At 37.3% G+C, this 14,818-nt stretch overlaps 1 protein-coding gene across 4 annotated transcripts; it reads left to right on the top strand.

Moving 5' to 3' along the window:
* Positions 1-45: 45 nt before the first annotated feature.
* SASS6 (SAS-6 centriolar assembly protein) lies at positions 46-14,815 on the top strand. Of its 4 annotated transcripts, XM_072867738.1 has the most exons (18): positions 46-143; positions 1,441-1,501; positions 3,334-3,413; positions 4,584-4,688; positions 5,623-5,794; positions 6,808-6,885; positions 7,870-7,989; positions 8,094-8,285; positions 8,491-8,685; positions 9,076-9,165; positions 9,262-9,441; positions 10,080-10,161; positions 10,627-10,736; positions 11,604-11,726; positions 12,050-12,138; positions 12,630-12,721; positions 12,824-12,926; positions 13,635-14,145. In XM_072867738.1, the coding sequence occupies exons 1-17, from the start codon at positions 76-78 to the stop codon at positions 12,907-12,909; spliced, it is 1,923 nt and encodes a 640-aa protein (XP_072723839.1). In that variant the 5' UTR covers positions 46-75; the 3' UTR covers positions 12,910-12,926; positions 13,635-14,145. The 4 variants fall into 4 exon arrangements, with proteins under 4 accessions (XP_072723839.1, XP_072723838.1, XP_072723840.1 ...); XM_072867737.1 differs by having other exon boundaries at positions 12,824-14,146; XM_072867739.1 differs by lacking the exon at positions 12,824-12,926.
* The last annotated feature ends 3 nt before the right edge of the window (positions 14,816-14,818 follow it).

Genomic DNA, 14,818 nt, shown 5'->3' with positions numbered 1-14,818 from the left:
CCCTGCGGTCGCCGCCTCAGCTCCATCTTGAGGCTCCTCCTCCGCGGGAGCCCGGCGCCAAACTCGAAGCGCAAGATGGCGGCGGAGAGTATGTTCAACCGGCCGGTGTGTGTGCAAGTGAGGTGCCAGGGCTGCGAGGAGAGGTGAGGGGCTGGCTTGAACAGCATGGTGGGCTTTGACTTGGTTTCCTCACCAGCTGTGCGGAAGCTTTATTGCATTCTTTAGGAGAAGGGCTGCCGAGCGGCAGGCTCTTTCCTCCTCTCTTTTCTTCCTGCCTTGTGCCCTAACAGCTGCTGGGCGAGAGGTGAGGCCCTGCGCGTAGTGAGGGCGGTGAGCTGAGTAGCCTTCTTCTTGCTTTGGGGCTGCTTATGTGGGGACCCTGTAGGTTAGAGGGAAGGGGACTTGGTCGCAGCAAGGCTGGAGGTGTAGTCAGTGAGGGCTGGAGTGGCTGCGGTGGGTGCCTTGCCGGGGAGAGGGGGCGGAGGGGGCACTGGTAGCGGAGAAAACAGGCAGTGGCTTTACAGAACCGCTTTAGGGGTACGGGGGCAAACACGTCTCCCCTGCAGGCTGCATGAGGGCCGGGATTTCTGCATCGGCCCGGCACGGGCCCTCGCAGCGCTGCAGGTCCGACTGGCCGGGCCGGTGTTTGCGCGTCTCCCAGGCCGCAGCGGTTGTCCCGCGGGTAGGCCCGCCTCCTCTTCCTCCTCTTCCTCCTCGCAGCCTGACGCCGGCCTTACCGCGGCCTCCTGGAGCATTTCAGCACCCTTGTTACTGTCCCTACGGCGTGTGCGAGCCCACACGTCCGTCCCGATCGGTTTCTGCCGAGGGTTAAGTCGATTTGGGCGCACCCGTGTGTGCATGGCTTAGCACTGGTGTTTGGGAAAGGAGTACTATATGTGAAGTGTCTGCTCAAAATATAGTGAATTTCAGTAATATAGGTCCTATCTGGATTAGACAGTGTATGCAGGTGTTAGGGCTGTTCTGGCTTATCTGTATTAGAAGGCACAGAAAGGCTGATGTTTGTGGGTGCATTTTGTAATGCAAGTAACTTCTCGGATTACTCAACAAGAAGTAAATTAAAACAAGGTGGCACTGTATAAATGATTATCAAAAGTTTCATCAATCGTTAATAAATTTCAGCAGGCTTTTCCAAAGGTCCTAATTTCTGGACAACGTTTCAAAACTTCTGCCTTGCTATTTAAAGTTTGGTGGATAACAAGCAACAAAAACCCCTGAGCTGACTGAGGAGCTGTAATAATAACTGAAACTGTGGGGCTTTCAGATATCTTAGTAGTAGTCATCAATGGGAACTTTCTCGATATTTCTGCCTAAATTTTGGTTTTCCAAATGTAATCCAATTCCTGTAATGTGGCTACAAACACATGTTATTTGGGGAATGTTTTCTTGATTTGTTACTAAGTTTCATCTTTTTGTACACAGGAGATTAAATGTTCGAGTGAATATTGAGCTACTGTCAATTTCTAATCCTGTTCAAAAAAAGGTTTGTGGATTAGTTTTATTTGTGACATGCATTAGGTGTTATCTGAATTTCATTGTATAAGAGGACAAATAGGCAAATGAAAAGCAAAATAGGATTTTAGTGTGTTTGTCACTTGGCCTTATTTTATTTTTGGTGTAATTTCTTGAATAATTTAGTTGGTTTGGCATGGTGTTTTTTTTCTAACCTTTTTAGCCCTGTCTTTTAGTTTGGCTGTTCATGGATCTTGGTAGACTTGCAAATTAAAAGTATTAGGAGACCCTCAGAGGAAGCCAAGTTAGAGTTTAAGAGCAGTCTTGCTTTAAATATACTCAACGCTTATTTAAGAATGTAGAGCAGCAGTTGTCTTTGCAAAGTCCTAATCTTAACTAGCAAAAATGACAACTTGTATGTGGATGTAACACTTCACTTTTTATTGATAAGTGTGTTAGTCTTTGAACGTTTGGAATTCATCCAGTGGGGATAGGAAGGAAGTAATGTACTAAATTTGCAGTAAAAAAAATCTTTCTCAGGAAAAATAGCAATGAGATTACTACTGGAGGTTATAAAATCTTTTTTGTTGTATGTCTAATTTGTCACTTAAACTGTACATCCACCTACTATGATGTTAAGATTGGTCATTAGTTGGTTATAGTGTTTTTGAGTAAAGATTTGTTTGTAAAGGAGTACAGCATATTTTTGTAAGATTCTACTTACTGCGACAATGGTAACATGAAGTGTGAAGAAGCAGTTCAGTTAAGAATTGCGTACCAAGTTGCAGCCTGTGTCCGCCTGGAAGTCCAGTTGGGTACATCACTGAGTGAACAGTCTAGAAAGATAACTTCAAATGCTTGGATCAGTTAATGGGACATCAAACCAAGCAGGCACTTACCCTACTCAAGAACCTGCCCTAGTTGGTTTGGGGTGGCGTTAGTTTTAACATCAGCTACCTGCACATGTAAATCCCTAAGTTTGTTTATACATCTCCAACTGAGAGTTTTGTTAGTGTTACTGGTATCTGAATTACTGAAACTTGTTTCAGTTCTGTGTATGTACATGTGCTATGGTCACACTTCAGTTATACTGGAAGAGCTGTCAGGTTTCTACTTCTTTTCTTTCCTCTGCTAGGGAATATTATATTCTTCACACAGGTTTGAGTCTTATTATAGGAACAGGTGCCTGGGCCTAATGTACCAGGTGTTTTGCATAACCCCAGCCTTGTAATGAAAGACTAACCTTTACAGAGAAGGCAGTTTTTCCAAAACACTGTGTAGACCTCCAGTGAACAAAGGAGTTTATTTTTAAAAGCTAAGCAGCATAATGCTCCAATTTTCCTTACAAGCTTACTGGACCTCAGCTGTATCCATTTTATGTTTGCTTTGTGAAGCTCTGTATTTATATACATAAACTCTTCAGAAGGTGGTTTCTTAAAGTTTTAGGAGCAGTATGCTCTGAAAAACTTCCAGTTATGGGAATGATGTGTTTGTGATCCATTATAGTGGACTGTTAGTGCTACACTGTATTTAATGATGGGGAAAAAATAGTGAATAGTTTTCTTTCTGTGAAATGATGAAGACACATTGAATTTTGAAATCTTTGCTGCTCAAAGTTGAAGGTTTTTACTTGGTTTATTCTTGTGAGAAATAGTTTTCCTGTCTTTCCCAGTGTAATATTTGAAGTTGTGTTAAATGTTAATGTTTTCCACCTTCCTGAATTAGTTGCCACAATTCTATCTTATTTTTGGTTAAACAATAAAAACATTAAATACTGTTTGCAATATTGGTTTACAATATTTAAACAATCCTACAAGGTGGTTTATAGTATTTTAAATCATATTTAAATGTCTGTCTTTTCAGGATTTAGCTGTTCGATTGACTGATGATACTGATCCTTTTTTCCTTTATAAACTTGTCATATCTGAGGAAGATTTTCAAAGGTAAGTGAAATTATAATGTCTTGTCTGTGAAACATTTCTAAATGGCAAAAAAGAATGAAGGAATATTTTTTAGCTTAGAATGGTCTATCTTAGAATTTAGGTTTTGGCATTTTTCACTTGTGGAGTTTTGTCAGTAGTTTGGTAGTATTGTTCTCTTTGACCAGTTGGTGAAACAGCCGAGTACAGGAAAGTGTACTCAAGATTACAGAGATCAAGATTACAGAGATGAGTGACAGAATCCTGATGTTAAGTTCCCTGCATAGCTACAGTACCACAGTTTATATTACTACTTGCATCTTCTGTTTATCGTAACTACTTCTTATAGACTATTGTATGCGTGTGAACTATTTCAAGAAATAATTGCAAGAGGAAAGTCTGTTTGCATGGACACGGATTCATAGACCTGATCTTTTGTCTTATGGGTTTCTTGCATACTAATTGTACCGTTGGGTCTCATTTTACTTTACTTGCTGATAATCTGATAATCAAATTTGGGCACCAGTCATGAACAGTTAAGTTTTCTGCTTTGTTGTTTGGGGCTTTTGGTTTTGTTTGTGGTGGTTTTTTGTGGTTTTTGTTTGTTTGGTTGTTGGTTTTTTTTTAAAGAGAGGTGTGATCAGCGTGTGAATCAAAAGGCAAAAGTAAAATAGTGTTTGTAAAACAGATGTGCAGAAGTGTTTTGTTGTACAAGATATGGCTTTATGCATATGCTGTTGAATGTCTGCTTCTGTCTTAGAGTTTACTGCGTCTATGGTGAAGGTGTGCAATTAAATAAACAAGTAGGCAGATAAAGTCTTGATAATGATTGAGTCTCCCCTCATTGTCCTTTGCTTCTTCCATATGCCCCTATCCAATAACCTTACTACTCTGTGCTGTAAGGAAGACATCTACTCAAAGGAGCACAGTTGTTCTGCCACAATAACTTCTTTTTTTTTTTCTTAGTGCAGTCCATTTGCAAGAACTCTTGAAATCAAAAATATCCTCTGGTGATTATTATCCAAGATGTGATCACGTTTCTTCTGTGTTCAGGATTGAAAATAACATGCTAGCAAACTTTAATGACATGATCAGAATTAGTTCTTTCTACTAGTGTAAACAAAATATTTTATAGGAAATAAATTACACCTCTATATATTGTTAATATTTTTTTTTCCCTATCTGTTTATATAGTTTAAAATCCCAGCAAGGTCTCTTGGTAGACTTCTCTGCTTTCCCACAAAAATTTATAGATCTGCTTCAGCAATGCATTCAGGAACAGAACAAAGATATCCCAAGGTAGGTAATAAGTGAGTGCCATATCAGTCTCTATGTGTGTGTGTTTTGAGGTCTTAAAATACTTGTCAACCACTCAGACTGAGAAGAGTCAGTAGAATAACTAAACCTTCCCCTGTATGCATCAAGATATCAGTCAGTGGATGTTGCTGACAAAACCTAAGTCTCAGGAGGAGGGAGCAGTGGAATTGATGTCTAGTAATAGTGTCCCTGTCTGAGTTGAAGTTTACAAAAGCAAGCAGAAGTGCAAGGATGCAGCACTGTTCCTCCTCCCCCCCCCCCCCCGCCCCGTTTAGTGCTAGAGAGCTAATCTGAATTTGATGGACTGACGTGTAAATCATTGTGTTTCACAGGAGAAGGCAAAGTTATAAGGCATTCTGACAAGGATTTTTTTTCTTTCATTTCAGTGTTCAGATATTAATACATGAGGGGGGAGACCTGAGGTCCACCCTTCCCTGTAGTAGCCTATTCATACGTTATTTTTGTTTGTGTGGGTACTGAGCAAAGCCCTGTCCAGAGTACCTAGCTTCACTCCAGTAGTCAGGCCACTTCCTGAAGTATATACTGTGGGCTATGAGTTTTACTAGGTTATAGGATACCTAAAAGTCAGAGTCTGTTTTCCTTTTGAATTTGGTTACAAAGGCCTTACTTGGTTTTGGACTCCTAAGTCTAAGATGGGCTTCTGAAAATTTTACAAATAAACAAACTGATTAGTTTTGTATGTTTCTTATTATAAGGTGCAAGCATTTTAGTTGATATTTGTAGTGTTAACTACAACAGAGGGATTGAATTTCATAGTTCTTTTTCAAACAAAAACTAGGCAGCCTTTTGTTGCACATATAAAAATGTATTTTATTTGAAAATAACTTGTAGGATCTACAGGTAGTTTCAGGAAAAGAAATATGCTAAACATTTGGTTATTTTTGATTTTCCCTAGGTTTTTGCTGCAGTTAGTTTCTTCAGCATCTGTTCTAGATCATGCACCTGTCTCTCTAAACGTAGTGGAGACCAACCCTTTTAAACATCTTACCCATCTCTCTCTAAAATTCCTACCAGGAAATGATGCAGAAATAAAGAAGTTTCTAGCCAGCTGTTTGAAATGCCTTAAGGTAGGCATTTCATGCTATGTGTGATGACTAGGCCTTGATGCTATGTGTACTTAACCATTTTTTCAGTCTTAATACTTCAAAAGTATGTACCGAATAGTACACTCTGGTTTATTTTTTATTTTAGCTCATATATGTCATTGCATGCAGTAATTTGGGTGCACACTAAAACTAAATTGTTACTGTCACTCTGGCAATGAAAATATTACATGTATATTCAAGTGCTGTAATTGGAACTGGCAGAAGATCAGGTATTTTACACATGCAGCACATGTAGTATGCAGCTGTTGAATGCTTCTGAATGCTTCAGTGTCTCGTGCTTCATAGCCCTGTGTTGATTGCCAGATCAACTGCAAAAGTAAAATACTGTAAACTTTCAGTGTCTTTGTTCTGCAGTTGCGTTTAGGAAAACATGTGTGTCTATACAATTCTAAGGCTTTGTGGACTTCAAAGGGTTAGTAGCTATGAAGAGCAAATTAAAATTGTAATGTTGATGCAGTTGGTAGCATGCTAGGTTTTGTTTAATAAGAAATTAATGGTCTCATAGTTTGACTGTCTGTTTCAGTTTCATAGCCTGGGATCTGTGTGTCTCCTACTGTGTTGTCATGTTTATAGCCACCTAATAAGCCATTTTACTAATATAAATTTACAGTATTTCAGTTGATTTGTTATTCATGCAACTCCTTTGTAAACAAGTCTTTATGATAAGATACTATTTCCTTATAGAAACTTGGTAAGAATTTAATTCAGGGTTTTTACCTTGTGAGCTAATGCCTTTTCTTTTAAATTTATTAGTTCATATATCTTATTCAATATGAATATATCTTATTCAATATATCTTATTCATATATCTTATTCATATCTTATTCAATATGAAGTTTATTTAACAAGATGATTTTTCCACAAATATAATGGGTATGTGGTTGCTTAGGCAGTGTATACTGATAAAATGGAAGCTAAATACTACTTGTATTTTGGGAGCTAAGGATTTGACTTGATGTCAATTTTTTACATAGGAAGACAAAATGATGTTGGAAGAAAAGCTTAGAAAAACTGAAGAGGATCTTACCAGACAACTGAGCTACACTCAACAGGTAACGTAAATTTTTAACTTTCCTGTTGTAAGTTGCACATTTTTTAATCTGTGGAAAATGTACCTTCTTGTGGGCTGGTTGGTTAGCCACTACCTAGCGAAGGTAATTGACTTGGGAGTGGGTGAAAAGAAGAAAAGTAGTCTACTATAGCTTTTCTTAAGAATGAGTAAAGCATGCAACTGAAGAATAAAATTTAGTTCTTACAGTACTAAACCAGAATTTTACTTTATTTTGTACAGAGGTCTGTCTGTATATGCACACACTAAATATATGGTAGTGTGCAGATAAATATACTCTACATATTCTGTGAATGGTTGGAAATCCTTATATTTGGAAAAATTGTGAAACCATGATAAATAAATCAGAAGTCTTGGACTTCATGTTACTCTACTACTTTTTGGTTTTTGCAGTCAGCCCAGTAAGGACTTCACATTTGTGTTTTGAGAGGATGATTTGGGTCAAATTCTAGAATTATCAAGGTGACTTTTTTGACTATCATGAAACACAAAAATTCCACTAAAACTCCTATTATGGAGCTTTTTTGGAATGGAATACTTGTTTACCTCATCTTTGCAGTTTCAGTTGGAGTTTCTGGAATGTGTTTGCTGAATTGGAATGCAGAATTACAAATCAAAAAGGGGAAAAGATGTGCTGAAGAACTCCCTCCCCACACACACACACTAGAGGACTTTGTGTTATAATGGTAGGGAACATCAGTAGGCTGTTTTTTCACCCGTAAATAGTGGTTGGAAGAAAATACAATTGGAAATGAAGAATATTTTATCTACGGTGTCAGAAAGGTGCTCTTTAGCTTCTCAGTGCCTTACCTTCCTGTTTAAAGAATGAACAGATATTTTGGCATCTGGTGCTGAAATTTAGACTTTTCTTAATAATTCTATGTCCTTTTGAAGAAGTAACAGCAAAGAATCATTCAGTATTGACTGAAATGCTTAAATTTTTAAAACTACATGCTTTGTCAAACAGAGCTTGTCAGAGAAGAGCCGAGAACTAGACAAACTGAAAAATGAATGGACATCATACACTACAGCTCTAACAAACAAACACACACAGGAGCTGACGAATGAAAAGGAAAGAGCTCTCCAGGTATGACAACAGAAAAGAATTAACTATATTCTTATATGTGAATGGTTTCTTGGCTTATTTTTCAGGTTCATTAAATAACTGTTTAGTTTCTTTGCTTCTCATAGGCACAAGCTCAGTACCAACAACAGCATGAACAACAGAAAAAGGAATTAGAAAATTTGCATCAGAAAAGTATTCAACAGTTGCAGAACAGACTCTCAGAACTCGAGGTCATCAATAAAGATCTAACAGAAAGGAGATACAAAGGAGACTCCACAGTCAGAGAACTGAAAGCAAAGCTTTCTGGAATAGAAGATGTATGGTTTGTTAATTTTTGCAACCAAACTTGACTATTTTTAGAGCATTAACACTGCCTGCCTATGTATGCAATAGAAAATGTAGCATATTAAGTTTGTTCAGCTCCTCTTCATTCCACGTTATGCTTACTATTTAGATATATCTGTTTAAATTACTATTACAGGTTTTCTTAAAAAAAAAAAAAATTCCTTCCCAATGTTCTAGGAATGTCAAAGAGCAAAGCAGGAGGTGCTGTCACTGCGTCGGGAGAACACTACTCTGGATGCTGAATGTCATGAAAAAGAGAAACTCATTAATCAGCTACAGACACGGGTTGCTGTTCTGGAACAAGAGATCAAAGATAAAGATCAGCTAGTTATTAGAACAAAAGAAGTATTAGATGCGACACAAGAACAAAAGGTTCCTTCAAGTTTCAAAATAATTTTCTCTAAAGCTCTGTAGAATGTTCTCAATTGCAGTCTATATAGATTAGCAGCAGGCCAGTTTTTATGAATACAGCAAGTAAACTTTCAAATGTAGTTAAAGATTCTGAATTATGGCATCAAAAGTATAGTGGATACAGTTTTACAAAGGTCACTACTGTTTTAATATTGTGGTACTGGAGTAAAGTTAGTGGTAGTTTTTGTAAACAAAAAAAAGGATGAATTGAGATCCTATGTAATTTGACTGAAAAGCAAGGACTGAATTTCTTGTGAGGATTAGTTCTCAAAGAATTATTGAGGTTCTACTTGAAATCATAGACCTGGCTTATCACATCTTTATTATAATATTTTTAATATTCTTTTAAAGGCGATACTGGAAGAGAGTACAGAGAAAAAACAAAGTCATATTGAAAAACTAGAGACAACAATTAAGTCGCTGTCAGCTGAACTTCTTAAGGTTTGTTTGAACATGCCATTACCCTTATGAAATGTCTTCCTTATTTTTAGGTGTTTCTTTATTTTGAGACTATCTGATTTTTTTTTTTTTTAATAGGCTAATGAAATTATCAAGAAGTTACAGGGAGATTTGAGAACTCTAATAAGTAAATTAAAATTGAAAAATACAGTAACAATTCAGCAGGAAAAACTATTGGCAGAAAAAGAAGAGAGACTTCAAAAAGAGCAGAGAGAATTGCAGGAGATGGGACAATCTCTTCGAATGAAAGAGCAGGAGGTATTGTGATAGGTTAACCCTCTGTTCTGTAAATGCTATTATATGTATGTAGTGTGTTGGGGTTTGTGTTTGACTTATTTATTTACAGCAACAAGGTCTTAAATCTTTCTGTGGAATAGAATGTACTCTTCTACTTAGTTAACACGTTTATTTAAATGTGTAATCAACTTTTCATTTTTCGTGTTAAACTGATTTGTAAGAGCCATCCATCCATATGGAAGAAAGCTAACATTGTATTAAGAGTATAAAGCAATATAATGGATGAATTGACATGCTTTAGAGGGCATATTCATGTGAAAGTTGGTGAAGGAGGCAAGAACAGGAACAGAGTGAACTTCTTCTTCCATTAAGTATATTCCCCTGCTTAGAGTCCTTGCGTTATTTAATCACAGAAAAATTAAGGTCGGAAAGTTTTCTGGCTGTCATCCTGTCGAAATCCTAGCTAAAAGTAGGGCTTATTTTGAAAGAATTATCATATTGTTTTTATTTAAAAAAAAAAAAAAAAGAGTTCAAACTTCTCTAAATAATTTTAGAACAACTTCATAGATCCTTTTTGTTTATTTATATTATATTTTTTCTTCAGTTTGTGATTAGTAGTAGCTCCCGATGGTGTTGTAATTATTATGGGAATATTGCAGGTTTGCAAGCTACAAGAACAGCTAGAAACTACGATACAAAAACTAGAAGAAAGTAAGCAGTTACTGAAAACCAATGAAAATGGTAGGTTTATACAATTTCATTTCTCCCTCTGTAAAAATGACATAGTGATCTACCTGCTACTGAAAATGAATGGAAGCAACTATATTGCTTTATCTGTGTTCTTTTTTTGTAAAGAGCTGCGATTATTGTTGTTTATGGAAAATAAGCTTCTGTCCATAGTGGGTATGCAACAATCTAGAGCTGCAAGTAGAGAAGACTTCCTTTGCAGTTGGCACTTGTGGTTGCTTGGGGTAGCGTGCATGTCGGGGGGCTAACTCTAGAGGAAGGAACAGAATGGCATGTAGGGGTGGAGGAAGCTTCAGCAAAAAGGCTTTTCATGAGGACTAGGACTTCTAGTGATGCTTGTGCTTAAGGAGGGAAAATAGCCCATCAGGCTGTCACTTTTTTTTGAGGAAGGGCTACTTGCTGTTTTAAACAGCTTGTAAGAGGTAGGAAGTGAGCTTGACCTTTTTCTTCTCTCTTCAGTAATCACATGGTTAAACAAACAGCTGAACGAAATTCAGATGGCAAAGAAGCTAGAGACTTCTGCCAGTACACATGGTGGTGTTAGGACTGCCATTTCACCTCATGGCATGGTAAGATACAACTATAACATGGTTATGATGTAGTCATTATTTCCTGAAACGTATGGCCTTAGAAGGAGAAGAAAAAAGTGCTTTCATCTTCTTTGGGCCGTATAGTTTTGGGTGGGTGTGGGGTTTTTTTGTTTTGTTTTGTTTAGGTTTGGTTTTTTAATAACATAATACCCTGTTGGGTGCTACTTGATGCCCTGGCCTTCTAGGTGAGCACTTTCTAAACTCTCCTTTATTAAAATACACAAAACAATGCAAAATTAGCTTGGAAAAGTTGAAAGTGCATGGTGAAGGGAAAGAAAAAAGAACGCATTTTTGTGTTGTGAGGTTAACTTACATACTAATTATCTTTGTATAGGTTGAAAAAGAAAGTGTATTATTTTAATACTCTTATTAGTGATATTTAGAAATGCGAAAATAAGGGGTCAGAAACATTACCTACTATCTTTGTTAAATACCGTAGCTTATTGGTTCTTATTCTTTGTTGTCCCCGTGTGCACAGATGTCTGTTGTCACCTGTCCACAACTGATGAGCTTCTCATTCAGTAGCGGAAGGGCATATTAATGCAAAGAGGTCTCCACTTTATAGCTAGATACATTAAATATATTAATCAGTTACAGGGTGTGTAGCTTATTATGAGCTTATAACTATTAGCTAAGAGTGCTCAACTCATCCAACTTTTAAAAAGTTACAAGTTTTCCTTAAGAATGTGAATCTTGGAAAAGTGATGTTTTCTTCCCATCAGGAAGACTCAAATGAGTGTTAGCTTTGTCATTGTAGGTAGTTAATTTTGGAATTATGAATCTCTACAAACAGTTAATTCAAGAATTGTTTCTCTCCTTTATGGATGTATTATATTTCTCTTACAGTCCGACCGACCATCCTTTCCTAGCTCAGGAATCAATCATCCCATTTCTCCTCTGTATGCCTTCCAGAACTTTCCAGAACCTGCACACAACAAAAATGTCAATTCACAATATCCAGTACCAAAGGCAGGCACTTTGACTTTTCTGTTTGGTTAAGAATGTGATAGCGTAAAATATCTAAGCTTAATGTTTTGAGTGTTACTCAAAATGCGTAAATATTTACTGTGTATCCTAGACTCTTAAACTCCCTGTCTTGAACATGATCGCTATTAGTAATAGCTAATGCTTGTTTTTAAGGTTGCTTATTCTAGCATGCTTTGCTGCACAGAAGTGCTATGCAAGGTATAGAAACATTAATCCCTGAAAAGTTCACTCTCTGCATACGCTTACTGGTGGACCGTTGTATCTGGAGTAGCTCTCTTTAACCTGCAACTCTAACCTTTCTGCAGATTCAGTTTAACACACAGCTTTCTAAAATGAATCGATGTTCAGATGTTCAGACAGTGACTGCAACTAGTCATCCAGCAAATAAGGAGAAGTAAGTGGCATCTATTGCATTTTTAGTGGTTTTTTTAATTATTATTTTTTCAGAGCCATTTGTCTTCTATGTGTGTCTGGAACTGAGCAGAACATTCCCAGTACCAAGCTAGTTTGGTGATCTGCCTTTCTCCCATCACCATGTTAATGAATTTTAAGCTGTGGCAGACTGACTTGGTCACTAAGCATGGCTTGTAGATAATAAATGAAGAGCCATGCTTTCAGGAGAGGGTCCCAAGGAACAGAAGTTCATTGTCCCTCTTGGTGACAGATCTAAGGCTATCAAGTGATGGGCCAGTCACAAAAATTAGTTCTAGACTGTTCTTAACCTGCTCAGTCATGGTTTATCTTTAAATTATAAAGTTCATAGGAATGCAGCGGTTCCATTTCAGGTTAAGATTTTTCTGAATGAGTCTGTATCCACACTTGTTGTTAATGCACTGTTAACTAACTACATTTATTTTAAATTTTAATTAGCTTTTTTATTTCTAGTGGTGATAATTTGGGGCTGGAATCAAAGTATTTCAAGAAAAAAGATGACAGCATTCCTTTACGAGGGCTTAGTCAAAATACACTTAATGCAGGTATGTACGGAAAGAGTAAAACAAGACTTTATTTGAAATGTACTTAAAGGGTATTAATAGTTATGGTTCTATGAACAGTATCTTGTTTCTGCTATTCTACAGAGTATCTGAAACCATACTTATCAACAAAAGCCCAATCATCACCAAAAGCTGCAGTAACACCAGCCTCAGCTTATTTTCCTGGATAGTAGACAGGGTTCTTAAAGTAAGAGTCCTCTTTTAACCATTTGGGGGATTTTTGGATGTCCTGTAATAACGTGTTAGTAAAGAGTCAATGTGAACTGACATAATTTCATAAGTCTGAATCTGTTTTCTTTGAGAAAGATGACTTGACTGACTTGGATGACTTTTCAGGATGCTTGAGCCTAAAGAAAAGATAAAGCTGTAAGCAGCCTCAGCCTTAGTGGGAACAATGCTGTAGTGAAGTCACTGGGGCTGTGTAGAATTTTCTTTTAGTATATTGGAGACCCTGTAGTCTTCCTAAAAACCCACTTAAGTAAGTGCACTGAGTTTTTTGTTACAGGAATTGACAAGTGTGGCTCTGTAACAGATGAAACGTACACTCTAGCATTCCCTGAGAGAGAACATTTCTCTAGGAATACTTTTCTTCACTCCTTTCAGAGAAAGGATGATGGAAATAGAGAGTGCTGGAGAACAAGGTGATGCTGTCAATTTTAATAATGGTCAAGCTCATAAGTTAGCATGACTGCCTCACTAATCCTCCCTTATGGTTTTAATTTGACAAACTTGCTTAATTTTGGAACCAGCTTATTTGCATTGCATATAGACTTACAAATATATGAAATATTAAAGACGCTAAATTATTTCACTGAAGGTATAAAATTATAATTTAAAATTCTCACTCTTGGTTACCCTAACTTTTCTATTAATCTGTCAGTATTGTATTCCACAGGCCACCGTGGATAAAACATTATAAGGTGAAGTATCTGAACAGTTAACTATTGAAAGTATCACAACATCTAAAAGCTACTTTAATTTTACTAATCATGCTTTACAACTGTAAGACTGTACAGAAATTTAAGATACTCTAACACTCAAGTTTAAGTGGACTGCGTCTATTCAGCTTGTTGTACTACCTGGGTTCAAACGCTAGAATCATGTAACAACTTCATTCTGTGCCATCTTTTATTTGGTGTCCCAGTAAAGAACTGGCACGCAAGTATTTGTAACATACAAAATACACTTTTTAAATGACTATTTACATACTTCTGTTGTTAAAGATATTTTGTACCTTTTACCTTAGTTATTTAAGTGCATCCAGAGGATTTTATATTTAAGTGGTTTGTTTTGCAGTGCAAAATGTGTATATTTGTTTATAAACCAGCACCATGTTAATGTATATTCACTTGTTTTGGCATGTGTAAGTTTCAATGGAAAGATTAAATGGTTTTTATCAAAAACTGATTAGTAATGTTTTAAGAGTACTAAACCAACATTTCCACTGTACTGAAATGCCAAGATGAGGCAAGTGCCAGACTGGTACTATTTTATTCACCTTACCTTTTTCTGGAGTTTTCTTCCCAGCTTATTCATTTCCCCACCCAAGACAGTGCTACTGGACCAGTGCTATCATGCACATACAATCCCCAGGTGGCAGCCACCCTGTTCTGAGGTCTGTGCTTATGCTGCTATTTCTAGTTAAGTTGTAGTAGGTGTAAATTAATGTGGATTTGGTCTATTTCTCTTGAAGTATATATAAGCTGCTACCAAGCAGGAAGCTGGTCATTAAAATGTGGTAAGCTTTCTAGCTCTCCCAGTCCTATTCAAATCTAAAATGAAACAAACCTGTAGCAGGCCTGTGAAGACTAACAGCATTGCAGCACAGGAGTGGCAGACACTCCAGCGTACTCAAGGTGGACTGGTTTTGTTCCTGACCTGTGTCTTGTACCACAGTCCTTTTCCATTAGATCCCCAAGGAAACAAGCAGCCAGCTGCAGCCAGCCTGTGCTGCTGCACAAAAGGGAGAATACCAACATGCTCAAGGCAGCCTTATCTAACAGATAAAACAGTGCTTTTTTTTGCCACCTGCTGGCACATACACTGTAGAACTCCAATTAAGCTTTTAAGAGACATTAG

The sequence above is a fragment of the Ciconia boyciana genome, chromosome 7, assembly GCF_034638445.1.
Source record: "Ciconia boyciana chromosome 7, ASM3463844v1, whole genome shotgun sequence".
NCBI lineage: Eukaryota > Metazoa > Chordata > Aves > Ciconiiformes > Ciconiidae > Ciconia > Ciconia boyciana.
The sequence above is the reverse complement of the archived record's forward strand: the minus strand, read 5'-3'. Positions and strand labels throughout refer to the sequence as shown.

Bases quoted from the DNA above. Each gene is read 5' to 3' on its own strand.
- SASS6 (XM_072867737.1), top strand. From the start codon at position 76: ATGGCGGCGGAGAGTATGTTCAACCGGCCGGTGTGTGTGCAAGTGAGG. The intron at 7,990-8,093 runs GTATGACAACAG...TGCTTCTCATAG, and splicing joins AAAAGGAAAGAGCTCTCCAG to GCACAAGCTCAGTACCAACA. The intron at 12,722-12,823 runs GTATGTACGGAA...GCTATTCTACAG, and splicing joins TCAAAATACACTTAATGCAG to AGTATCTGAAACCATACTTA.